Source organism: Paramormyrops kingsleyae, chromosome 5, assembly GCF_048594095.1.
Source record: "Paramormyrops kingsleyae isolate MSU_618 chromosome 5, PKINGS_0.4, whole genome shotgun sequence".
Taxonomy (NCBI): Eukaryota; Metazoa; Chordata; class Actinopteri; order Osteoglossiformes; family Mormyridae; genus Paramormyrops; species Paramormyrops kingsleyae.
The window spans coordinates 9,061,747-9,089,515 of record NC_132801.1 but is presented as its reverse complement, the minus strand read 5'-3'; the positions used below and the strand labels follow the sequence as shown (position 1 = coordinate 9,089,515).

At 43.8% G+C, this 27,769-nt stretch overlaps 2 protein-coding genes across 12 annotated transcripts in view; one reads left to right on the top strand and one right to left on the bottom strand.

The window, feature by feature from the left end:
* The first annotated feature begins 197 nt into the window (after positions 1 to 197).
* Positions 198 to 4,402, top strand: LOC140590841 (uncharacterized). Of its 2 annotated transcripts, none has more exons than XM_072712053.1 (4): positions 198 to 833; positions 1,982 to 2,111; positions 2,344 to 2,473; positions 3,778 to 4,402. In XM_072712053.1, the coding sequence occupies exons 2-4, from the start codon at positions 1,997 to 1,999 to the stop codon at positions 4,094 to 4,096; spliced, it is 564 nt and encodes a 187-aa protein (XP_072568154.1). In that variant the 5' UTR covers positions 198 to 833; positions 1,982 to 1,996; the 3' UTR covers positions 4,097 to 4,402. The 2 variants fall into 2 exon arrangements, with proteins under 2 accessions (XP_072568154.1, XP_072568153.1); XM_072712052.1 differs by having other exon boundaries at positions 198 to 858.
* Positions 4,403 to 13,690: 9,288 nt separating this feature from the next.
* The window catches only part of grin2bb (glutamate receptor, ionotropic, N-methyl D-aspartate 2B, genome duplicate b), a 64,245-nt gene continuing 50,166 nt past the window's right edge, over positions 13,691 to 27,769 (bottom strand). For all 10 annotated transcript variants that reach the window (XM_072712044.1, XM_072712045.1, XM_072712043.1 and 7 more), the window contains 2 exons: positions 23,396 to 23,634; positions 13,691 to 20,546 (listed from right to left, as the gene is read on the bottom strand). In XM_072712044.1, the coding sequence (XP_072568145.1) occupies positions 18,033 to 20,546; positions 23,396 to 23,634 (2,753 nt within the window). In that variant the 3' untranslated portion in view covers positions 13,691 to 18,032. The remainder of the gene's footprint in view (positions 20,547 to 23,395; positions 23,635 to 27,769) is intronic.

Here is a 27,769-nt window from a genome sequence, read left to right as displayed (position 1 = left end):
GCTTGCATGCACTAGTCCAATGGTCAACAGTCTCTCTGAGAAAACAGTCATTTACGTTTCGGAAAACAAACGGAGCCAATACTGACCTCATATTTAGCAACTTCACAAAAGCACAGAAAGTGGGAGCAGGATCAACATCTGGTTGCCAGTGAATAAAAACATGCTGGCTCTTCCAGCCCTGTCTCTTTTCTCCTTCTTTCACTCTCCTGTTGACCTGAAATCACATCACCACATTCTTCTACAGGAGGGAAAACTGCACCTGGACAGAAATGCATGTAAATGGAAAATCATTATATCGATTTAATTTAATTTTCTACTTCCGGATATGAATTATGCCTAAAAAGTAACACTGCATATCTTGACATTCTCAACCGTCTGCCAGTACGATTACGTCAATAAGATAGTAGAGTGCACATGTGGTGTATGAATTTTAACAGGCATTAACAGAACCACCTTCCAAGCAATAGTAGTGGCGACCAATAACCTGTCATTGAGAGGAGGAAGAAGGAAGGCAGAAAAAAAGCCCTGCAGAAGGAAGAAATGCAGAGAAAAGCAGACATCTGGTAACAGCTGGAGAGGGATAGGAAGGCTGAGGACGGGAAGCTGGGTGTCGGAGTCGACGCAGCGTTCGCTCACACGCCGTCTCTTCCCTCGGACGAGGCTGGGTCTCTGAGCGTGACCGCTGTCATCGGGCCGCATCGCATTACTGCTGCTGACAGCGCATGCAGAGTACGGTGCAGTGAAAACAAAACTGTCACAGGGAAGAGAAAATCACCTTGTATAAACATATAAGCCAAATCATCTGAACAATAATTAGGGTGCAAAGTATCAAGGTGGGAAATTTCTCCTCTTCAGAGCGTGAGTATACTTGATAGATACTTCTATGTCAGTATGTCCATTTTTGTAGCATTTTTTTTTTTCTTTTTTTTCTTTTGGGTTGTTTCTAAAACATACAACAGGCATTAGCATCTCCTTATATTAACCTCTTTGAGTTACTTGGGAGATTAGAATCCTGAATACAACTGAACTATAAATATGCTGATTATAGGTGATATTTTGTGTGTTCTTTACAGACATGATGGTGTGTTCCGCACATTTTATGATGCTTGTGCCATAGTAATGCACATTTTAAATGTTGCGCTATCTAGCAATTCAGTGGCACGTTTTAAAGAAGTCATTGGTCAAAGAAAAAGCATTTATAATTTGAAATGTTATTTGCTTTGTTGTGTCTGATATCTTTGGGGGAAGTTTCAAATCCCAGTTCCTCCTTGCATCTCTTTCTGAGTTTCAGTCTAATTCGACCTGTGGTATGATGCAGACTGTCTTGTGTAACATGCAACGTAAATGTGTGAACTTTTCTATTCGCCATACTGGTAGTTTTGTATATTATCGCTGTTGCTTTTCTCTGTTTGATTTTATTTTGTCCAGTGGCTGTTTCTTCACAGTCAGCATGCCATTACTTCTTTCACAATCAACATCTTCCTTCCTGTGCAGCCATATTACCTGTTTGTCTGTCCTTCTTGCACTCATTTCCTTGACAGCTCCCTCAGTGTAATACCCCTACAGTACTCACTCAAATGGTATTTATCTGACAGCTGTGAATATCTGAATTCCAGTGTGTTTATCGAGTCACAAGACATTCCCCTTGACCAAGACAGCTGAGACTTCTTCCTATTCACTCAATAGATGTTGTGGCTGCGACGTTTTGCTGCTCCATATTCAGGAAGCAGAATGCTAATCCCCGTGATCAAAATTTTAAAAACTTACTAAAGCACATTCATTGCAAATTATGCTATTACCTAAGGAGATAACTTGGCCAGACTAGGTGGAAAAGCAGGCGGAGTCGGCCTGCACTGCTCTCTTTGCCTCAGTCACTTACTCCAGAGCACTGGAAACAAGAATGGAAAAAATGTTCAGGTCGACCATACAGTATGCAAAGAATTCTATTGATCTTTTTTCTGGTATTTTCTCTCATGTACAGCTGTATCTTATCAACATGGCCCCTCCCCCCATCATGACGATGATGCTGCTGGTTGTCATGGTGCCCGCAAAACTATTGGCTGCGGAGTCCAATGAAATTGACTACGGATTCTGGAACTACAGAGAAGGATGTGAGATTTAAGTGTCATTTAATTGTTTGCACATTTTCAACATGAAATAAGAAAATCAAAGAATCATTATACTTTAAAGAACACATTGTAGTATCATTGTTAGCTAGTGATCATCCAAGATTATTTGTCGATTATTGATATTGATTATTATTTTTCAGTGTTAATATGACTTTGAGTACAGTTTGACTGGTCAAATGTCAGTGACACATCGGTGTCTCTGTTACCATGACAGCGGACAACGTGAACGTGGCCTCAGTACGCAGCATGACCCGGGTTCTCGATGTGTGGGGGAAACGGATCTTTAACGAGATCAAACACATGCTGCTCTCCCAGCCCAGCGCACTGCTGCCGGACTATTCCAGGTACCCGAGCAGCAGTGGCACGACTCCAAGTCTGCCATACAGCGTCGTGTAACTTTTCCGGTCAATTAAAGTTCATTTTTCTACACAGCTTGAAGGCTGAAAAAGGACTAACAAAACAACCTTTAATAACGACGGTGAAAAATGAGCGTTGTTCAGGGTGTGTGTGTGACTGCATCCTATAGTATAGGTATCCTACCACCTAATAAAGTATTACACCAAAAAGCAATTTCCGTTTACTGTAAAATGTGGCATAGGCATTTGGAAACTATTCTTCTCAAAGTATTCCACCATGTGTGCTTTTGTAGAAGCGAACAGAAGGAAACAGAAACCATAGGCTGAGTTTGTTGTTTGCTCTTGTGGGGGGGGGGGGACTGCATCCTGCTTACCTTATGTGTAAATGCACATATCTGATGCACACATAACCTATTATTTTGTCTACGGATACCATACCATACTGTCAACTCAGAACACGTGCAATGCTGGGCTTGCCAATTAATTGCATTTTTGACTCAGGCAATTGGGGGGAGAGTGCCCCCCGTGCCCTCCCCAAACCCAGTCCAGAATGCCACCCAAAACTTTGATCTCATATAAATTATAATTATATCCCTTTAGGAGTATTGCATTAATTTTAGTCTCTGTTCCAAGTGACAAATGGATATATTAAGCAAATGGCACAATAAATTAAGGCAGATTCAATTAATCTTTAAATAATATCATTCACATTTCTTGAAGTGTTTCTGCTCTGTATGATCAGTTAATCAAATGTGTTTGATTACTTGGCAAGGAGACATTAAAACTAAATTTAAGGTTAACGAAGCGTAGTGTAGAAAGATGTGATGGGGATTCTGGGTGGTCTGCCTTGAGACCTCTGTGAGGATTAGCATACAGACCCTGAAAACGCTGGAGCCAACAGGACCCATGTAATCAATGTTAGAATTCAGGGGGCATGCAATAAGCCAATCCTCTACTTGCCATTTGCACAAGAACATTGGAAATGTTCTCTTATCTTGCTCTATTTTGAGAGACACCGTGGGGGGGCAACAGAAATGCAAGTATTCTACCAGGAGAGGGTCTGAACCTGCAACCTTCCGATCACCAGCATAGATGTTTAACCCATCAAATCACACATCACCCCTCACTACAAAGCTATTTTGTGTCAGCTGAAAGAATTTTGATAATCAAAAGAATTACAATTCATTATTTCTAACATAGCACTACATTAATAGAAAGTGCACGCCATAATGCACACACAGCAAACAGAAAACACGGTAACCATAGACTGCTATGTCATCTGTGTCCTACAGGGTGCGCCCACTCTCAGAGTCCCTCAACGATCTCTTCAAGGAAGTCACTCTCCTGCAGAAGCGCATCACGGAACTCACCAATCGCTTAGCAACGTTGGAACCTTATCTCCGTCGCCACGGCTACCGTGAGGAAGTAGGTAGAGTGGAGGGCAGAGGTGTTGGTAGGGCATTGCCCCCTCAGAGCATGAGGGGAGGAGGAGCAAGCTTCGCCAAATACCCCCCAAGGTACAGAGCCAGAGTACGTCCAGTAAATATACCACTGCGGAGGAGGAGAGTGAAAGTGTACAGAAGGGTAGGGGGGCAGGCCAGGGACAGATAGAAGCACTCAAGAACCTGGAGAGGGGAACAGAGTCACTGAAAGATCTAAAAAAGCGGGGAGGGGGTGAGGGAAAAAACAGAAAGATTAATAATTAATGCTACATTTCTATTACAGATTTTAAATGGACTTATAATGTATCCCATTTGAAGTGAATTAAGTTACTTTTTTACACATTTTATTCACTACCAGAAGAAAATTATAATCTTTACTAGTCATGCTTAAATCAAAAACCTGATACTGTTCACTGATATGTGCATGTTTGACGGTGTAACATAACAAGACAATAAAATCAGACATATACTTCCATATTAACTTTTCCAGTCAGTCCATTGGTGTGATTAGGAAAAAACAGCCAAATTTTAAACAGGAAACACACTTTGGTTTGGTCCCATATCGCGGCGGCTGGCTGCGCCTTTCCATGAAGGGCGCGATGCGGCGCCTCACCACATGGTGGCAGCACCTCACAGCCTTACTTTCTACTCCAGCCTTTGGCTACGGAGAGTAAAGTCTGAAGCACAGTGTTCTCAGCCATGAATGGCAAAACAAAAAGCAGAATCCATCTAAAAAGGTGTGCATGTAATATTCTGGTTAATGATTTTTTAATTTGGTTGTCTGGCAGATTGTTATTCTTGGTGACTTATACAGCATATGGCTTTTTACACATTTAGCCAGTCGTAAATTTAGTTGTATATATTTTATGAAAACGATTCAGGTCACACGCTCCCTCAGCGTTAAACCGCACCATTTCTCTTCTGGGGAATGAGCCATCGCCGTTTTTGTGCACCTCCATAACCACCATGGAGACTCTGACCTATTTAACCTCTCACATTTTGAGATTATTAATCCTGGTTGCCATAAGAACCACTCGTTCCCTTTCCCCCCACTTTTTTTCCCTACTTATCACTGCATGTCACCTTCTGTCTTTCACCCTTCACCAATGCTCCCTCGCTCTTGTCGATCCTTCCTTTCCATCTGTCCGCTCTCCGTTTCTCTCCGTCATCCTCTTTCACTTCTCACCATCCCTCCCTCTCGCTGTCCTCCATCCTTCATCTGCTGCATGCTGCCATCGCCCTCCCCCATCTATCGAAGTCTCTATCACAAATCAATGTGGGCGTCCTGCTCGGGCTGCATTTTTTCGTGGTGTGTGTGTGTCTTGCTTCCCTGCTATGTCCAATCCAGTAAGACAGCGAACATATACCATATTAACCTCCCACTCTCCCTTTTTCTCTCTCCCCCTCTCTAAAAAGATCACGTTGCTAGGTAACAGTTAATTGTCAAGAAGTAGTGACATGTGTTGCAATGTGTTCAGGAATTGTGGGAGCGGGAGGGATAGTGCAATAGAAAAGAGGATAAAGCAGTCGAGGTACGGATAAATACAATAGGTTAAAACCTTACCGAATTTACTATAAGACATACCAGAAATGTTACTGCCACACGTTTTTGATGGAAATATTATGTTGCCTAAAATGCATGGAATTCACTCCTAATCTGCTACCGGAAGTGTATTCTTTAATATTTCAAATTCGCTGTACATGCTCATACAGTGAAGATAATTTACCTCCATTTAGTAAAAACACTAATGCCATAGTGCTGATAGGACACAGAGACCCACGTGTAGTGATTTTTCTGAATTGACGAATGGATAACAATCAGAATGCAAACATTAAACACACGCACACAGATTACACTTTGCTTGCATTAGCGCTGACAAGCTTATCATTAATATTTTTTATATTTTTTCCCATGCCTCGTAGTTAGTGCACTCCTACTCCAAAGGAAGAGAGAAATATTTGTTAGCAGAAAAGTTTTTTTTTTTTTTTTAATCTCAGCTATTTATGGACCAGCTAATAAATGTCCACATTTATATACCCTGGCATCATCAAGCTTCTCAATGGACTCAGAACATAAAACAATCAAGAAATACAGGATCTAATTTTTGTAGTTATCTTTTAATTATGAAACACCTGTGTATATCACTCAGGACATCTCTCTTTTTATGGCATATAGCAAAGGCAAGATTTAAAAACATTTTATTTTCATACCAGTCTTTGTATGTATTTTTGTTTGGGGGGGGGGGGCTTCCTTCATTACTGCAGATTTCATGAAGTTTAACTGTCACACACTGCACAAGCCTATGTCACAATGCAAATGGGATCGTGTATAATCTTTAAATGCCAGCTTAGCTAATTTACTGGTTCATGCAAATACAATTTATCTTGCTGATTAAAAATAGGCACTATAGTTAGCATCTTTACTAAAATATATTTGGCAAGCCGGGCCAAGGCTGGTGTTGTGCCTTGCTTGTGCCGCACACATGTGCTTGTGTGTGTGGGTGTGTGTTTGTGTGTGTTCCATAAACTTTTATTGATTATTTCTGCTGATTACACAGAGGACATGCTGGGAACGCATGTACCGCAGTGCAGTTATCAGGGAAGAACGTGGTGCTCTGTGTTTTTCTTCCTCTCACTTTCACACTGAATGCAAACCTGAAAGTGAAGCACATCTTTGGACGAATGCCAGGGACAAGTCTCCTTCACACGCCTGCAGGCTGCCAACATCGCCAGAGATGAGAACATGGGCAAAAAAAAAAAAAAACACTTACTGAATTGAAAACGAAGAAAAGGCTGGGTCTGTATCTTTGTGTGCCTCAGTGCAATAGTGTTTTGGATTCAATCCCAAAGACGGGTAAGGCGAAACACCAGCTGAAGTGCCGGGTGTTCGGGGGATTCTGGGAAACCTGTTTGCGCAGGCCACATGACTGCATCGTTTAAATTTGCCATTTATTCTCACCATGACCTGACAAATTAGAAGTTTGTTTTATTGTGATGTCATCAACCATTGCCAGACAGTTCTCTTCATTTTTTGCTAAAATGAACTGTTGCACTCAAGGAAGGTGCATTCATGGGATGTTGCTGGAATCGTTCATTTCACACGAAAGCAGAATAGGCAGTCCGTCTAGTGTGTGGAGGCATGATTTCTGACCCAATTCGATTTTTGACCCAAATCCACCTCTGCTTGGTGAGCATGGTTATGTTTGCCAACTGTTTGTTTGAGGTTTCACTGGGTATTCTGAAGACATGCAGTCTATCTTTGTTTGAGTCATTTCATACATAACTAAACACAGAACATGATTTTATGTCTGGTTCATGAAGGTTTGTATAACATGGATGCAAATCAACTCGTCGAGCTCGGGGCATATGGTGATTAATTAATTAACAAATCAACTCCTCACCCCCTGTCATGGTGCTTCAGGTCAGAATCAAACAGCCCAGCAAGAGGTACACAATCCCGCCAAATGTCACGGGAGGCCACACTGATTGCAGAATAAGGGTACCAGCGGATTGTGGTGGTCCCAAGAGTGGACATTGTAGGATGCTCTTAGAATAAATCCAAATGCAGAATCATAGTGTTATGCCTAGAACCACACCCTTCAGGTGCTTGCTGATAGTTTGAAGAATTTTTGAACGCAATTCCACTGACTTTCTAGAAGAATAACTTGAACGTCCCACATGACACATTGAATCAGTCAGGGCCAAAGATGAACCAATATTCTGTCATATTTTCAAGAAAAAATACAGGTTTAATTCATACTAATATGTGACTCATGACTGTGGCGGGGGGAGGGGGCTGCATATCACTGCCCGCATCCTCCACGAGCAGAAATCGACGGGATACAAGAACATCTCATCCGTCTCCGCTTCTCTCGCAAACTTTTTCTGAGCCGAACTCGCAACTCCCAAGCCTGCCGTGCATGTTACACAACGATCAAACGAGAGTGTCAAAGTGCCGCGCCAAGTTTACATTTAAAAAAACGTGTCGGAATGTTTTTGTGTCTGCCCACCCACCCTGATTGTACAGACCAGATGAAGACTTTAGCACCCCAGCCTGACTCAACCACAGAGTAGATGGCTGGTGCTTATGAGGAAAAAAAACGAGGCTGAGAAAGAATTCCGGGCAAAGTCATGGTACGTTAACAGAGAGCTACAATCCCGCATTACTGATTTTAAGAAAATGGCAAACGTTCATGTGATAAACTGATCAAATACGTAGCAGTTCAGAAGTGTAACGCTATGCAGAAAAACAGTCACACTATTTAATGCACTTTCTAGATGAAAGAGACATACTTTATTCTTAAGGTGACTCGGGCACACTGCCAAGTTCAGAAGCTTCTGCTGAATACAGTGACATCGGGGCATGAGTATCTCTTACGCACAGAGTCAAAATGATGCTAAATGTACAGTTTATTCATTCTAACAGTTAATATATTACATTAGTCCCCCCAAGGATTGTGGCCCTAGCATGGGGCCCCATTTGTGGGGAGAAGCCAGAAAAACAATCATCTAACAAAATATAAATCTAAAGTGCCATGAAGAATAAGTGAACCTCCCCAGGACTGGGTCACCAATGTGTTCCTGCTGGCTGGGCCATCTCTGTAATGGTTACGTGAAGGTACCATGTGACTCACCACGTACGAAATAAAACATGGGCTTCAGATGCAGGACCGTTTGTGTAGCAGGCATGAGTGGGATCAGATCAATGGACACTGGCTTCGGGAATGGAGGACGTTAGATGGAGCTGGAGCTGATCGCAGGTAGTGTCTCCATTTACATTTTAAACTTGCTTACTTAGCGGAAGCTTTTATCCAGAGCGAAGCAAAATTGAGAAAACGGGGTCGGCTGGTCGTAGGAGTAATCGGGGTTAAGGGGCCTCGCTCAAGGGCCCGATGGTGACATCACTCCAGGATTCGGACCAGAGACCTTCTGATCCCAGGCAGAGCATCCTGACCCACTGAGTCATGCTCCACCCCACGCTGTGGTCTTCCTACTGTGAATCTCCCCATGGTGAAGGACCTCCGGCGAGTGTGGGGATTCTCACAAGTCCCAGGCTGAGGCCTGTGCAACTGGAGGTTCTCCACGTGGAGGTTGTCCAGGCGAGCTGGCTCTCTGCGGAGAGGAAAACTCACTTGGGGAACAATGGAGATCCAGGGGGGAGCGCGATTGGAAAGAATGGCCTCCTGGCTCTACATCTGAGCCATAAATTGTTATTGGACGTCTGAGCAAACCATGGATTTTTCAAAACCAACATCAGGTCTGAACACAAGGATGTTAATAAGTGTACTGGAGCAGCCGAAGCCAATGGTCAATGTTCAATTTTATAGTTTTATCCTATGAATCGAGGCTATGTGTTTCGGACACTAGAATGATAAGAAGGGTAGAGCTGTTAACTGATTCACCAGGATGTCCCAGGTAAACAGTCAGGGTTTGCTGGGATCCCTTGGCTGAAACTTCTGTGTGAAATAAATTCAGCTGAAACCCCCCCAGAAAAACTTCCCCCACATACCGAGTGAGGTCAGGGACATTGAGCCTGAAGAGCCCATGCTCAAGACCTCAGTTGCTGCAGCGGCTGCAGAAAGCCGTGGCCAAAAGGCAGCCAGTGCCTGTTATGGTCGTATCCCGAGGAACCCCCTGGCGGACACCCGCGGTGGGGAAAGCTGTCAAGCTGATGAAAAAGACTTTCAGGACAATGCCTCCACGCTGGTCTCCTGAAAGAGCTTGAAAGCTACTGGCAGGCCAGAAAGGTTGCAGCGACGGCAATCATGGAGGCAAAAACTCACGCATGGGAGGAGTTTGGAGAAGCCATGGAGTAGAAGTTTCAATGACCCCAAAGATGCTTTTGAAAACTGTTTGATGTCTCAGGAGGAGAAGGCAGGATCTTACTCAATATCTGGCCAGGGTGGGGAAGTGCTGACCAGCTCTGTGGATATCGTCGAACATTGGAAAGAACATTCTGTGGAACTCCATAAGTCAGTGAATATGGCCTCCCACTAGGAGACAGTATTGGAAACTTCTGGTAGGTTAGAGTCTATTACTACAGCGAAAGTCGCTATGGTGGCCAGAGGCCTGCAGGGCTGCAAGGGTAGATCAAACCTTTATTGAAACCACTCGATGTTTGTGTAACAAGGTTGATGTACCTCTTCAATGTTCAATGTTACTGGTAAAGTATGTCTGTACTGGTGAAGAGGGTGGTCCCTATTATTAAAAAGGGGGACCAGGGGTTGTGCTCCGTGAGGAGATCACATTTCTCAGTCTCCCTGGAAATGTCTAGTCTGGGTAGGCAGAGGACAGGAACCCTAGCCCAATGATTCAGGAGAAACAATGCAAATTTAATAAGAATGCTACCTGGATGATATGTAAGCTATATGAGATGGTGGAGTGGACATCATTACATCTTAGAAGGAAAATGCATTGTCTGGTTTTTATTGCAAATGCTTTAATGGGCAAATTACCTCAGTACATGTGTTTGCTGACATTGCGCACTAATACATACGGTACATATGTAGTTTGCTGACATTGCGCACTAATACATACGGTACATATGTAGTTTGCTGACATTCCGCACTAATACATACGGTACATATGTAGTTTGCTGACATTCCGCACTAATACATTGTCACGTTCAGGCCAAGGAGGTGAGCAGGGAAGCAGGCGATCGGAGCCAGGAAGTCAGGTAAACAGGGTTTAATCCACAATAGACGGACATCGACGGACAATACTGTACAATGACAGATCTGGGGAAGACTGACTCAGACGAGGACTAAATACAAAAGACAAGCTAGACGTAACAAGACACAGGTGATCACGATCAGGGCTGAACACGAGGTAACGAGGTGGGCGTGGCACACATCAGGAGCGGACGGAGCGGGGCGTGACATACATACAGTACATATGTAGTTTGCTGACATTGCGCACTAATACATACAGTACATATGTAGTTTGCTGACATTGCGCACTAATACATACAGTACATATGTAGTTTGCTGACATTCCGCACTAATACATACAGTACATATGTAGTTTGCTGACATTGCGCACTAATACATACAGTACATATGTAGTTTGCTGACATTGCGCACTAATACATACAGAACCCGTTCACCAGTTAAACTTCTCCTTCAGCCTCCCTCCACACGCACAGAACTGAGGAAATCCGCCTTTTGTTCTTATGCACCACATGAGTGGAACATATTATAAAATATATTGAATTTAGACTCCTTGCCTTCTCTGAATGTGTTTAAAAATCTCTTAAACTCTGAGTCAAAAGAACAGTGTCATTGTTTCATATAAATTAATTTTATTCTATGTATTTTTGTAGAGTTTGAGTATTTGTATGTGTTTTAGTTTGTGTTTATATATTAATCCTCTGTGTGTGAATGTATATGAAACTTTTTATCTTGTTTTCCTTACCTGCTGCCATCTCAGGAGGACTTCCTGGAAGAAGAGACATTGTATGTCAATGGAACCTTCCTGGTAAAATACAGGAAAAATAAATAAATAAAATAAATATGCAAGTCAGTTCTTCTGGGTATGTCCCACTGGGCTGAAGCCCTCAGGAAGGTCCAGGACATGCTAGATGGATGTCTGGGGGAAGTCTTCAAATGGCAATACATCCCCCAGACTGAGCTACTGACCCACTCAGCAAGTTGACACCCTCACTAGGAAAAGCATCGGGAGAATGAGGTGATATAGTAGGTAAGTGCATTTCCCAATAACTTTAGGTTGTTGGAGTTTTAGTTACGCAAAAATGTTCGGAACAATGATTGGTCAGCAAGGTAACCAATAAAATTTTAGAGGAGGTGGGACAAGCAACTAGAGGAGACATCTGATTGGTTGGTTCCACCTCCTCTATTTGCATGGATCCACCTCCGCATCTCATGTAGTATTTAACTGGACACACGGGGATTTTAATTACTCAATGAATTGTGAATACATAACGTAATGTATCAGGAGGTAAAGCTTGCTACAGACTAATCTAGAGGAGCTCCATTTGTCTTAGCCTTTAAATGCAAGCCAAAGACCCAGCTTTGCTCTCGCTCTAGGTCTTGGGGTGACATTATTGAAATGCACCCACTCGACACCAGTGCTCCAGATATACTAGAGAAGACGGGAACTTATTATCCCGACTCTGCCGCAGTTAATCACTCTTCCACTGCCGCACTCCCACCTCTGACACCACCGATGATGCTACTTTTATTAGGAGCTGAAAAGAAGCGCGGCCATCATCCTGATGAGAAAACATGCTTACGAGCAAAGTGCGGCCAGATTTTGGGATGCTATTCTCATTCTCTGATCGAACCCGTTTTTTTTTTTTTTAATTAGTTAACCTTTTGTAAGGTTTCTCTTCAACCCCATGCAAGGCAGCTTAGCCACTGGGTGGCAGATCTAGGCCCCCAGCCTCTCTCTCTCCACTTACCGCATTCTCATCCCATTGTTTACACATTCGTTATTATGGACACCTCCTCCCTGCAGAATGAAACAGAGCGAGGAGATCACAAATAGGAAAACGGGGGTAACAGGGGGCGATCCTTCCTCAGGCAATTATATGCACTGGAGTTATTGCATACTTGTGGTGAAGAAATAGCTTTTGAAAATTAATCTTGCGACCAGAAGGCAGATTCCCAGCAGTACGATGCTGTTTCCGTAGGAAAGCATCCTATCGTGGCAACGTGTAACATCCCAAAGCTACCTACCCCGTGAGCTGCTCAGGATATAGCAGCCAGCTAACAAAATTAGCACTGCAAACACAGTACAGTGCAAAAGTCTAAGGCAGTCGAAGAAAATGATGTTTAAATGATCTGCACATTGATATAATATATTATTATGTCTGTCCAAGTGTGTCAGCTTATTAATTTCAAAACCTCTCCTGAAGTCACCCCAATGTTTACAGCAATCGATACGTCTATGCATTTTTTGACTCGGCCACTAGCATGTTTGGCTAGTCAATACCTCATCAAGCCATTTAACTAATTAAATTAATTAGTTAATTGAGCTGGTGGTGAAACTTAATGAATACGTGGAACGGCTGGGGTGCGAGGAGAGGTTTGGGATCTGAAGCTGTGGTCTTCTAGCCATTCAACCAGACATCGGTGACTTTTTGGAGGGAAAAAGAAATTCTTGTTGGTTTTTATTGTTACTTTTAATTTGCATACCCTAATGTTAAATTGTGTTGCTTTTTAAGCAAATATACACTTAGAACCCAGATAACTTTATTTTGCAATTTTCTTTGACTTTTGCACTGTGTTGTATATTAAAAGGTTTATGTCTTTTTATAAAATGTGGTGAACATTTACCTCCCATCTAGCAAAGTCATTAGAGTGGGTGGATCAAGAGGGTATATAGTAGCCAGAGACAAAACGGAAAGCCTCAAAAGAACAGATCAAAAAGGAGAGAGACAGAAGAGTGGTAGGAGGAGGATGAGCAAAAGCAGAGATATATAATCATATTAGAGGTTTTTAATTAACAATTAAACATTTGTACAAAGAAAGAGAGAGAGATGTATTTTTATCATACACCAAAATTACTGTTAGTTAATGGAAGTGTATAGCAAAATTTTAAAGATTAAGGAAGAAATGAAGAAATATATATGACTAATGGCTCTTGTCAAAAAAATCAAGGAAAAGCTTACAATTAACATTGCTTAATTTGAGGACAGGCATCTATAGGTCTATTAATTATTGCATCTATATGGTGTGTTTGTGCTTGCATGTTTGTACTGTAACGCATTTATTTGTTAATAAACGCAATAAGAGACTATACGTAACTTGATCATTTTAATTTTTATAAAACATTCTCCACAACAATTCTTGACCATAAAATGTTACCCAAATTTCTAGGAACTTTTTTTTTTTTTGCTAACTTTTATATAATTTTTATTAAAAGGTAAAGGGAGATTATTTACATACCGGCTCACAAAACACAGTAATACAAACTGAGCCTTCCCATGATTCCTCATTCACCCACCGTTTATGTCCTCTGACACGCGCAGGCACGTGCCTGCCTCTCACCCATTCACAAGGAAAAAAGAAGACAGCAGACAGAAACAGTCTCAGTCGGAGAAAATGTAATTAGGGATTGCAAAATGCACCCCGCCGCTTGCCTCGTCAGCACTGAAAACGTACAGTCGGTGAAAAGACAAAATGACAATAAAGATCAAATAAAAGCTCCTCCCTCCCAACGACCAATATAAATGGCATGATTTATTCTCTCGCTTTATTATTGGTACAGTATCTTAATGTTCAAAATTCAAATACAGTTTACCGTAAGCTCGTTTCACACGCACGTCTGAAAAAAGAAGTAAAAGCTATACTAACAAAACACAACACCGCACATTAGGTTTTTAACTGCAAATGAATTATAAAAATTGCAAACGGTCCTTAATAAAACTATGTGTCGTTGTGTACTCTGCATGTGACGTCACGCACACTTATGCCAGTTCTAGATTGCTATATATACATTTGACCCACTTTCCTCTCTCTAAACATTTTTTCCTGTCATTTTGCCTGTAGCTCAAACATTTTCTCATGTTTTTAGGAGAATGACGACGTGAGTTGTCCAAATCTTAAATATATGACCTTGTTTATAGGCCTTGTTTAGCTCTCGAATAAAAATGTAGACAGATGGTGCTGTTGTAGTCTTTGCAATGTGGGACACTGGGACTTTCAGGCATTAAGGTAATTAATGTAATTAATGTAATCATGAAAATATAATTCAGGCAATGTCTGGAGTGTTGATATTGATGTATGATGTGAGATTACAAGAAATAAACCACTAGCATAATGCAAAATCACATAACTATTGCCAGTGAGTCGTTGCAGTGAGCTTTACGTTGTTTCAAGAGGTACACAGCAAGAACTGCTTCGCTGCCTGTGTCTTTAAATGCAATTAGAACAGCTGTCAAATTCTCCTCAATACATATACACACGCGCGCACACTTACACTTTCTCTCTTTATGTTTAGAGAGGCTTAAAAAGTTGCAAACGGATGCCATTCCCGAAATAGCAAACACAGTCGCACAGATAACCACACATACCCATTAGTTTTCACTAAAATGTCAGTCTGGAATGAACAACAAAAATTCCCAAGATTTCCCAGAGCTGATTGTCTAAAGATTTACCAAAGTGTTTGACGGTGATTTTTAAAAATGGGAATTTAAACATTTCTTATTGATAAAAAAGAAAATAATAAGTACATAACTTGTAAAATGACAAACGATTGCCATAAACTATTGACATAACAGGTGATGTGTATTGCACACAATCTTAAAGTCTGCATGAACACCCAGGAAAACACTGGGAATCACGCTGACCGCCATGTGGACCCGGTGACGTCATTAGAGCACTAATCACAGCAGGCGTCCTCTTTTCGCACTTCACGCCGAAGACGGGCATATGTCAGTATTCCCAAATCGCAGGATCCCATAATCCCTGCTGCCTGGTGCCACTTATAGAGTGGATAAATAAGTGCTTGATTTATGGATAAAGCCACAAATTCACTAAATTTACCAAAATGAAATATGACCATACTTTTTGCGTTACATATATACATATATTTATAGATGCATATATGTATCGATATATGACCTACACCTGTACATATATGTTCATATATAGATTTTTTGCAGTGACTCCTAAACTTCACAACAATGCTGTATTCAAATCCATCATTTCTTTATAACAATGAAGTTCAGTCTTAAAATAAGTTAAAACATATTATAAAGGAATGTGATCCCAACAAAAGTACCCATAGTATCAATAAAACCCATAATGTTCTATTTTTTTTTCTTTTTTGTATTTTTAAAATATTTTTCATATTTATTCGACCTTTTATTTTGTGTAAAACACTCTATGGAAAGTTACATCCTGACTGTCTGCTTATTGTGCAAAGTGAAAAGGATTCTATATACACAAGCTCAAAGGTAACACACAATCAAACTAGAACAATAGATGCCCTCACCTCCTTCCCATCCCACTTTTGGTCATCATAAGTTCCAAACACTTGTAGTATAAAAAATTTCAACAACAGAGAGAGAAAATATTTCGAAATAAGTTCAAAGTACAATGGAATGACCCTGATTTAAATACAAGGCGCAATAAATTTCCATTTTTAAAAAATGAAAACAGGAGGGCGGCATGTGCAGTGGTTAGCGCTGTTGCCTCAGACCGCTGGGATCTGAGTTCAAGTCTCCACCAGGGTTCCACGTGTGGGGAGTTTGTATGATCTCCCCATGTTGTTGTGGGGTTTCCTCTGGGTACTCTGGTTCCCCCCCCCCCATAGTTCAAGAACATGGTGAGATTGGAGTTACCAAATTGCCCATAGGTGTACCTGTGTGAATGAATGGTGTGTGAGTGTGCCCTGCGATGGGTCGGCAACCCATCCTGGGTCATTCCCTGCCTTGCACCCTTAGGCTCTGGACTCCCCATGACCCTGAATAGGGCAAGTGGTTTCAGAAAATGGAGGAAAGGATAATGAAGAAGGGGTAAAACAATGCAGATTAACTAATCTATCAATGACTAGTTTTCTCAACATTTACTATTACTCTTACCCCCTCCCATTTGCCTCGCTTTAAAATCTACAAACACATATTTTGAGAACTTCTGACACTACATGTGGTTATTTTTAATCATCATGAGATGATCTCCAAGCAAAAGAAAATGTGTTTTCAGCTGGAGCGTGGCGCTAAGATCGACACCTCACTCCACTGGCAGCCCTTAAAAAGACGAATGTTGAAAACGCCTGGTATTAAAAGCCCACTCTGGACACATGAAACACAAAAGCAGGCTCGAGGCGAATCCGATTCAGCTCCAAATCCAGTCCGATCCAGCTTACGCTAGCTTGAAGCCCACGGGGCCACTGGCTGTGCTATGCGCAACATCTCAGTCCAACTGCTTGGGCGGAACACGCGTTCGGGTCAGCGGACGTGAGGTTCAGAGAGTAATGGGCTCCTTCCTGTGGCACCTTGTGTTTTTATTTTTTGGTCACTCGGAAAGAACGTGCGAATTGTAAAAATGTGTCGGAGCTAAAGTGTCCTGCCTGTACGCTGATGTGTGCTACAGTGCTCTGCAGATCCAGGTCATCTCTCAGACAGTTCTGAGCAGTCCGCCACTTGACGTTCTAAACCCTACTCATCTTGCAGAGATGAATTGCTGGGTGTAACCACTGCGTCGTTATCCAGTGACAACAGCAAGCTCAGCTCCGCGCGACCAGATTGTGTAAGCAACCTATGACATGTCCTAAGCCCACTGCAAAGCAACACATTTGCTGATATTTATCAGACAATAAGATTTGAGATACCATGAAACGTCCCACAAGATACAATTTCGTAAGTACAGTTCAGTACTGTGCAAATCATGCCTTTCACAACCTTTCACAACACTCCTAATAAGCAAATAAATAATTGAACACAGATCATTAATAATAACCATAATAATAATAATAATAATATAAAAATATAACAGGAAACCCCATAATGTTGTTCTAACAGCTACTCGGTTTCAATTGAATATGAGCTTCCTGCTATATCGGCTAACAAAGAATTTCCTACAAATATTGAACAGCATAAAATATCTCCATAAACACACAACTGAAAGCTATTTTAATAAAACATTGTTATTATACTCAATTTACTGTATTAACAATGCTAGTCACTTAATTATTGTCAGTTTACCCTGTAGTTTTTGAGTTATAATTGGATTTCCACAGCTAACCAGGGTCAGGAGAAACTGTCTGTTTTGGTGTTTTGAAGTGGAAGATGAGAAGAAGGAAGATGTGAAGAGCAGAGAAGTGCAGAGTAAACACATGTCCAAGACAGTTCCACCAGTTGTGCCTGGTGTTCTTCCATCTTTTAACTCCGTCAGTACCTGAGGCCATGTTCATGGGTGAGTCTTCCCAGTGTCACATATTTCATGGTAACATTTCAGCAGGTTCCTATCTGCATGTATCTCCAGGTATATTCCATTGTCTGGCTGCTCGGTCCTCTCCCAGCATTCAAGATCATCTTTTGTGCCCCTCCACCCCTGCAGATGGTGCTTAACAATTCCTTCATTCCCTGTCATTGCCACATTCGCACATCCGCTCCTACCCCCCGCCCCCCCCCAGTCCTGTTACACATCAGACTCAATACTAGACAGCTTCTCGTATACGTGCCCATTGCTGGAGCCGTTGAATGGCCTCTGTGTCTGCCCTCCCCCAAGGCTCTCCCTTGTTTGCAGGAGCTTGTTGTTGGTGGGGCCTCCGTGGTGGTTCCCTAGGGGTCCCCCAATTCCACCCAAGCTGACTTCTTTGGGGAGCCTGGTGGGCATATTGGACATCACCCCTCCCGTGGCAGAAGTCGGCAAGAAGGAGGTCGCCCCCATCGAGCTCCTCAAGTCATTCCATTCTCCACTTCTGGATCTCATGAGCTGCTGCTGTTGCTTTTTGACATGGTGCGATTTGGCACCATGTAACAGACACTGGTCATCACCGAAGGTTGGAACGAAGGGGTTTTGGTTGACTTTATCTGGGTAGAGGGACTTGGACAGGGAGTATGTCCCAATCCCTCCTCCACGTCCCCCACCTCCGTCACCACTCATCATCCCCCTCTCTCTGTCCCTGCTGTCCCTCTCCCCAAAGGACCGACGATGGAAACCACCCCCATCTGCACTTCGAAACAGCCCAAAGGAGGACCCACTTTTTCCCCGGTCACCAAAAAACAACGGATCCCGGTCCCGGTCCCGGTCCCGGTCCCTCTCTCGCTCCGATCCCCCGTGCCTCTCAAACATGTGGGCGTAGGGACTTGGACCCTCCATGAAACGGTCTTTGTCTTTCAAGCTCACACTCCTCGGCTGGGGCAGCATTCCTCCCATGCCGCGTCCCATACCCCCGGGCCCCATCCCCATCGCGCTGGCCTCCTCCTTTTGCAAGTCTACGAACGTGTCGTACGAGTGCTGCCTCCGCAACACTTTGCCGCCCAAGCCCGGCTTGCGCCGCTGCACTTGAGTCTGCGACTGGACGCCCGCCCCGCTGCCGCTGCTCATCAGTACCCCCTTTCCACCCTCGTACTTGCCACCCAGCGGTTCCAAAAGAGGGTTGTTGTCTTCACTGATGTCATACAAGTTCCCGGTCTTCTTGCACGAGTCGCACCGCACACACGCCGAACTGGGCCGCCCGGAAACAGCACTGTTCCCGCCGCCGCCTCCCCCGGCACATGGACCTCCACCCCCTGAGAAGCTCCCACTCCCCCCAGCGCTGTGCAAAGGCACCGGCTTGGTCCCACAGCTGTGGCAGTTTCGACACTCCCAGTCTCCCCCCGCCAGCCCTCCGCCCCCAATCCCAGTCACATTCTTTTCCCAGCATGTCTGTGTTTGCTGCACTGGAGTGGGCGTGCCGCTCTTACCCTCTACCTTCTTACCTTTCCCTTTCAGGAAATCATCCACCGCCACCAGACTTGTGCAGTTGGTCCCACCGCCACCACTGACTCCTCCTCCACTGTTGCCCCCACCTCCACCAGCAAGCCTGCCTCCTCCACCCCCGCCGGGCACATCCGTCAAATCCACATGCTCCCACTGGGGTATTCCTTCTTTGGGGCGGAACTGGTCCAGGTAGAAATCTCGCAGGTTCTCTTTGTCGCGGAACAGGTACGATGAGCAGTTGCCAGCAGGGCCCCCTCCCCCTCTTTGCGAGTTCTGCTCCAGGGGCAGCAGGGGCGGGGAGGCCGATCGGTGTATCGCGGGCCCATGGTAATGGTGATGAGACAGGTGATGGGCGCGTCGTCGGTACCCCAGTTCGATCTCATCCAGCTCGCGTCTGGACTTAGCCGATGCAGGCCTCTTCTTCAGGCTGTCTCGGTACTGCTTGCGTCTCTTGGCATTCCCTTCCAGGTTGCCATAGGTGACCGTGTGCGTGGAGATGTCCGACACATCCGACCGGATGTTGCCATCGTCACCACCGCCGCCGCCTCCCCCGCAGTACCGGTCATGTCCGGCGATGAAGCCAGAGCTGGACGCCCCACCTTTGAAGGAAAACTTCCCGTAAATGTCTTGCTTGAACCCTTGACCGGTAGATGGGGTGTGTCCTACGATGAGGTCGAATTTGCTATTGTTCCTGTGTGTCAGTGAGGCACGGGGCTGTGTGGTGAATATGGGCGCCACCCCTCCTCCTAAGCTGTCACAGTCAAACAGACCACCTTCCAGCGAACTGGCACTCCCCAGGCTATGTGGTCTGTTGGGAGGGGGGCCAGTCAGGCCCAGATTCATCCCAGGTCCCGAGCCCTGGTGATGGTGCAGGTAATGGTCCTGGTACAAGTTGCTATCCTTCAACGGCATATTCCCGAACGTCCTCTCCACCTCGCTGATGTAGTCACTGAACATGTTGTCCTCGGGCAGGTAGGGGGGCTTGCAGTCCGAGTGTCCGGCCAGGCTACGACGGTGCTCCGAGATATCGTAGACAGACGACTCGCGGCGAATGAAGTCCAACGCGCTGTGCGGAGAGCCATTGGCCCCTGAGATCGAGGTCATGTTCTTGGCCGTGCGGAGCAAGCGCATGATGTTGGAGTGCGTGTTGTTCATGGTAGTCGAGGGTGAGTTCAGGGGTGACTTGGACTTCTCGATCTGGACCCCGTGGATGCAGCTGTAGATGCCCTGTTTTATACGAGGGGTGGAGAGATGAGACAGAGAGATCAGCGAGCAAATGGGACGCACTCTGCAGTACATTAAGTACTGCACTGAGCAAGACAAGCTAATTAATACAATATATATTCTACTGACAGCGTGGACTCAGACTGACAGTGCTTTTAGAAAAGCTCTTGGAGTTTTGGATGGGGGCCTGGGTAAATGATTGATAATGACAGAGATGCTGTAAGGGCATGGTTTTAACTGCCAATCAATAATTTTAATCAATGGGTTTAAAATTATTCCGTGCAATCCTGCCTCTTCATTTTAATTTTAGGTACATCAAGTAAACTGCAACTACAAAAGATGTTCCTGTGAACTTCTTTACTCCTAAAATTGCTTCTTTACACAAAATCAAGTATGTAGGTACCACTGGCACCAGAAATAAACAGACACTAAGACTAAGGGACCGGTTTAAAAAAAATCAAGACTGGCTGAATCGGAAACATTCCAGAAGGACTGTAGGTAAATATGCACAGACAAGCGGAAAGTCAAATGATTCTATTTTGGGAATTGAGTGTTTAACAGCACCGCTGTCTCAGAATAAAAGTTTTTCACATGAACTTCTTTATGCTGGTATTTTACTCTCCCCTGTTTATTTTTGCAACTTTTTATTCTGACAGTCCAGTCTGTATCCCAGCACCCTCTTCATGACTTTTATGTCTCACCCACTGTCGTCTCCATCTGTCCAACCACTGGTGTGAGTGTGGTGGATCATCATAGCGAAAAAAGACCATTTCGGCTCATATAAATTACTTCAGCATTTTACCGAAGCATAAAATCAATTTGTAACCAAAAACGCTGGAGGGCAGCTCACTAAACACCTGTTCCCTGACCATTTTCTCTCCCAGCCAGTGTTAAGATGGCTGACGTTGAGGTTAACGTGAAGGACAGTCGTAATCTCGGCGCAATGATTCTTCCTAATTTGCATCGAGTTTGTATATTAAAAACAACGAGGGTGGGAGGTGTGGGAAACACCACCCACCTTAACATTGTGGGGGGGTAAGTCTGGATGTTGATGACTTGATCCCATGTACCGATTGGATGAGTCATGCATTCCGGCAGCATAACCGAGGTTAATGCAGTTAGTCTTCACCAGTGAGTTTTCGCTTTCATTTCTGACAGTCCAGGTGCGTGGACTGATATCGTAGCACACATAAGACACGGTCGCAGTGCCGCAGAACTGAGCTGTTAGAAGCTCCCTCGATTTTTGAGGTGTCGAAATAAAAACTGCAGACTGGTTACTAATGATGATGATGATGATCCCATGAAACTTAGAGGTAAACAGCAAGTCAGGATGGGGGGGGAGGGTGCGGCTGATATCAGTCACCCATCATTGTAGGCACTACTGCACGGCTCACTGAGCCAGAGGACCTGCTGCAAGGCACTGACCTGCATTGACCCCATCTCTTGCCCTTTATCTATCTCTCAATCTTGTAGCCACTTATTCTGGTCAGGGTCACAGATCATTGCCTTTATATGCGTTGGTCAATCTCATTGGCTGTCCTAGGTGATGTCGGTCAATCTCATTGGCTGGTCCTAGGTGATGTCGGTCAGTCTCATTGGCTGGTCCTAGGTGATGTCGGTCAGTCACATTGGCTGGTCCTAGGTGATGCCTGTCAGTCTCATTGGCTGGTATTAGGTGATGTTGGTCAGTCTCTTTGGCTTTTCCTGAGTGCCATTGTTGAATCTCATTGGCTTATCCCCAGCCCTGAATTATTCACCCTTTCCACAAGTATGAGAGCAGGTACCTTGGAATGTGTCAGTTTTAGACAGGAGAGCAAAGCTTGTGGACAGTGCACAGGGCCGGCCATCCAGCAGCACTGGATCCAAAGAGCAACATCACCACTCCATCAAGAATGGGATTCAAACTAGCTCCCTTCTGATCACAGGCACCCTGCTGAACCACACACCACTGCCATAAAGCGCGACCGGGGTTCCGTTTTTGTGAAAGGAAATTAAAAAGACATTAATAATCAATTAATAATCACCATCAATAATAGATCATTTTAGCACTTTTGTTTGCATCTGCCATTGTATCACGTGGTATATAGCATAATTTCACTGCTACAGGAAAACAAAAGAATTACCTATTGTTTTTTTTGTTTTGTTTACTAACAGATAATCAAGATAATGAATGCATGTCCCAAGGCTTTATTTTTAGTTTAAAAAAATTAACAAAAGTTTGCCTTCCCCTGAAGTTTATTTGAGAGCAATATTCTTTAGCTATTACAAAGCCTGGAGCGACTTCAGGAAGGTGACTGATGAGATAAGGATTCATTTACATACAGGATTCCTCTGCTGGAATGAGGCTAATGCATTATTTCATGATGCAAGAACTACGCGAGTGACAATCGACAGTCATGTTGTTATCCATGACAGCTGCGGTGTGAATCTTTAAACACATTTCTGCAACCTAACATTCACGGTGTGAATCTTTAAACACATTTCTGCAACCTAACATTCACGGTGTGAATCTTTAAACACATTTCTGCAACCTAACATCCATTATCAATTACCACTCATTCTCCACCGTGGTGTGGCGAGCAATTCGAGAGTAAAGCACAGAAACTCTGTTTACCGTAGCTATAAGAAGCTCCATTTTTAGATACGTTTTTAGCTTGGAACTACCCAAAGTGTGATGAGGGCTAAAAAAAGAAAATTACGAATGTCTTAGTACTGAAAATAGCTGTAATCTGATGTGACCTTGTCATCCGTTGGAGTCTGTCAAAGGAATTTGTGTTCTCTTTAATCTCGCGTAGTGCTGTGTGGGAAAACAGCGAAGCAGCCAGTCTTGTGGGTTTCCATGGACAACTCACCCTGCTAATGGAGAAAGTCATGCCTGGCCGGCCGGAGCAGACGCCCATGAAGCAGAAGCGCAGCTGCCAGTAGAAGAGGTGCTCGCAGATGAAGGTGAGGAGCGAGAGCACCATGGCGGCCGCCAGCATGTAGAAGACCCCCGCCATGTTGTCGATGTCCAGCTGGCTGCTCATCACCTCGTTCTTCTCGTTGTGACAGATTCCCGTCAGCCACAGAGCCTCCAGCTCCTCCATCTCACCTGAGCGTAGGCAGCAGAAGGCCGAGGAGGGGGGGAGGGGGGGGCATGGGAGACGGGAGAGAGGATGCAATCGGAGGTTGGCAGGAGAGAACGTGGACAAGTTGATGGAAAAGGTTGAGGGAACGGGAGGAAGAGTAGAGAGGAAGGAGATGAAAGTGTAGAGAGCGAAAGGGGTAGTAAGTGTGTCACATGAAAGGGTGCATGATGGGTAATAAGGAGAGAAGAATAAAAGAAAAACAAGTTAAAAGAGAAAAAAGCTATTTGCGCATTTGCCAGAATGACGCATTGTAATAAAAAGCAGATCCATTAAAGTCATGTTCTATTTGCGAGAGCAAGCAACCCTGGAAACATGTTGGCTCTACAAGGCACACGTTGGAACCCTTAAAAAGAAATACGCGGAATAAAGATCTGGCACCTTTTCGGGAGGCAGTGAGGGGTGTAAAGTAAAATGGGCCTCAACGTGACGTCTTTCAGAAGCTCCCACTGTGCGCCTGTACGCGTCGAGCTTAACCCGCCGTCGCTGCCAAAGCACATCAGCTACCGGTAACTAGGCCGTACTGCAAGCGTCGCTGTCAGCGTGTGACAAAATGACTTTGAAATTTTCAAGCGGTGCCCACTTAAGACAAGCTAAACAACCACAGGCTGACCTACATTCAGACGGCTGACGTGAACCAGTAGCTATCTAACCAAATTCGGGGCCATTGCTGCAAACATGTAGCATATATGGCACTCAAGTCACTTTAAAATCAGACGTGCAGTTGAGAATTCGAGTCAAGGCCTACCTGTAATTTGAATAAAGTAGACAACTGGTTTTATAAGATCTCCCATTAAAATTAGTAATAGCTTCCTGTGTTCATTATTTCAATTAATCACTGATTAATCATTACAAAACAGAAAAGTTTCAGAGTTTTTTTTTCTCTTAAGTATGTTCTCATTATTTGATCATTTGCCAAACAAACAAATACTAAATTAGTGCTAAGCTCAATTTAGATTAATCAAGCTCTCACTTGATTACTTGACGCACTAGGAACAATTGAAACATGATTAAATCATAAAAAAAAAATAAACCATAATGAAGCCTAGATGACATACGGATTTATGTCATATTGTGCCATTTGTGGCAATCAATAGTTCAGCCAGGGCTAATTAATTTTATTGTCAATGAAAACAAAATATAAAAACATTAAAAAGTAAATAACCTTAAATATAACAACAGTGACGGTACATACTGTACCACAAAATGTAAAGAGGGCTGCCGCACACTGTCCCAACATCCAATCTTTGTTTTTAAGTGCGAACACCATTTTCTCAGAAAACAAAAATTTGGCATATTTTGAAAAACAAACCAGAAAAATAAAAATCAAGGCATTAACTTCATTTGTACCATTGACTGAAAATGCAGTTAATGTAAACATTTTCATTCTAGAAGGTTAATATGATTTTTAAAAAGTTTTTTTCTCTTTTGTTTTCTTAATCCAAATATGTCAGGTTACCTGTTATATGAAACTGAGGCATAAATTCAGACTCGATAAGCTTCCCTTGGGCCCTGGGGCCTATCACGCAGATCCTAATCCTAGCCTGTACAGTCTATGATTTGGATATTCCACTTCCTTTATGAAATTCCTTAGATAAATCTGAAAGGTTAAGTGTTCAGCTGAGACCCAACCAGCAAACACTTATGATTAAGAATCCCTGATCCAAAGTTTCAATCAAATGTCAACAACACATCCTCAGAACACATCAGTAAATCACACCTGCCAGTGTCTGTTATCTACCATCTGCCGAATCCTGCATCCTCGTCAGCACCCTGTAGCTCTTCACGCACTCCTTCCTGAATCCTCTCATTCTACACTGGCTGACTGGTCACTCCTTCCTGAATCCTCTCATTCTACACTGGCTGACTGATCACTCCTTCCTGAATCCTCTCATTCTACACTGGCTGACTGGTCACTCCTTCCTGAATCCTCCCATTCTACACTGGCTGACTGGTCACTCCTTCCTGAATCCTCCCATTCTACACTGGCTGACTGGTCACTCCTTCCTGAATCCTCCCATTCTACACTGGCTGACTGGTCACTCCTTCCTGAATCCTCCCATTCCACACTGGCTGACTGGTCACTCCTTCCTGAATCCTCCCATTCTACACTGGCTGACTGGTCACTCCTTCCTGAATCCTCCCATTCTACACTGGCTGACTGGTCACTCCTTCCTGAATCCTCCCATTCCACACTGGCTGACTGGTCACTCCTTCCTGAATCCTCCCATTCTACACTGGCTGACTGGTCACTCCTTCCTGAATCCTCCCATTCCACACTGGCTGACTGGTCACTCCTTCCTGAATCCTCCCATTCTACACTGGCTGACTGGTCACTCCTTCCTGAATCCTCCCATTCTACACTGGCTGACTGGTCACTCCTTCCTGAATCCTCCCATTCTACACTGGCTGACTGGTCACTCCTTCCTGAATCCTCCCATTCTACACTGGCTGACTGGTCACTCCTTCCTGAATCCTCCCATTCCACACTGGCTGACTGGTCACTCCTTCCTGAATCCTCCCATTCTACACTGGCTGACTGGTCACTCCTTCCTGAATCCTCCCATTCCACACTGGCTGACTGGTCACTCCTTCCTGAATCCTCCCATTCTACACTGGCTGACTGGTCACTCCTTCCTGAATCCTCCCATTCCACACTGGCCGACTGCTCTCCCGCCTCTCCCTGTACTGTCATTTCTAGTCTACACCACTGCTCCTGATCAGAGGCCTGCATTTATTCCGGAGAGACTCTGACCTCAGGTCCATCGCTTCTGGACACCTCCAGACCCTTAAATCTTTCGACATCCTCCACAGCATCACATCTGGTCATTGTTCTGATGCTGATCAATGGGCTCTAAACAGCCCTGAAATTGCTTTTTGTCGCATCAGGAGCCACACGGTCGTGTAAGTAGTGCAGCTGCTTTGGAATTTGGAAAGTGGGCCTTGCGATGCTGAAGGCGTCCTTTGTGATCTATACTGCGTATGTTTAACAGGCCTGGCCCAGCCCGAGACCGGAATGGGGCCCAGGAGGAGGAAAAGCCGGAAAAACACACATACAAAGTTTGCTGAGCAAATTCGCAAGCTAAAGAGAACAAACCAAAATGTGTCCTTGACCAAGCGGAGCGACGTGGTGGCAGACTGAGGCTGAAGCGTAACGTAAAGGCTCTGGCAACACTGCAGGCCTCCGAAGGAGAAACGCATCCTACAACAAATTCACAATTTTTTTAAATTAAAACCTTTTTACTTATTAATGGTGTCTAATAGGAATTTGACTGGAGTACTGGAAGCCTTGCACCAAAATGGTCAATGTAAACTGCCCAGTAAGCTGAAACGAAACTGAAAATCGATGCTCCCAGAAAAGGCAGCGCTATATATGAAAACCTGAGCTCCTGTACAATACCCTAGGCTTTTGTACTTAATCAGGAACAAACCATTTACAGAGAATGGTGTTTATGTTGTACCTATAATTCAATATCACAGACAAAAACACCAATATTATCATGTGTTATTTTCTGAATATAAAGAAACCGGGCCCACCAAAAAAGGTCAGAAATCTTCAGAATGCCTTCGTTGTCTCAAACGTCACCCATACTCTATTATCCTTATGTATTAGCCTATCAAGTGCTTGCTAACTATCCATTTTCTTGACTCAATAAATGTCATTGACTCAAGTGAGAGGCAGTCGGAGAGTCTTCCCTTAATTTATCTTGTGCTCAGTTTAAATATGTTGAGCACGGAATTCCAAGTGGTCACCACTGGGAGACTGCAGGTTCCATTTAAATTGTTTAAATTGGATTGTCTCCAAGTCAATACAGAATTCTGTTCAGCTACATTTGTTTGAAATATTATTTTCCCATGCTCAATGAACAGACATTAAACAGAAGAATATATTTTAATGTTAAATAATATTAAATGTAAAGTGAAAGTGCATTTTAAGCGTACGCATAAGTAAACATCATCAGCACCTTGTACTGGATAAGCAATTATGGAAGACAGAACATGCCTAAGAAAAATTATTATTAATTAGAAACTAACTATACCATATTAACACCACCTACATAAAAGTGGTCTGCAATGGCACATATAAAATTGATTCATTTT

Excerpts from the sequence above, each read along its gene's own strand:
- LOC140590841 (XM_072712053.1), top strand. The coding sequence starts at position 1,997 with ATGGCCCCTCCCCCCATCATGACGATGATGCTGCTGGTTGTCATGGTG. Across the intron at positions 2,112-2,343 it reads CTGGAACTACAGAGAAGGAT|CGGACAACGTGAACGTGGCC; the intron begins GTGAGATTTAAG and ends TTACCATGACAG. Across the intron at positions 2,474-3,777 it reads CTGCTGCCGGACTATTCCAG|GGTGCGCCCACTCTCAGAGT; the intron begins GTACCCGAGCAG and ends TGTGTCCTACAG.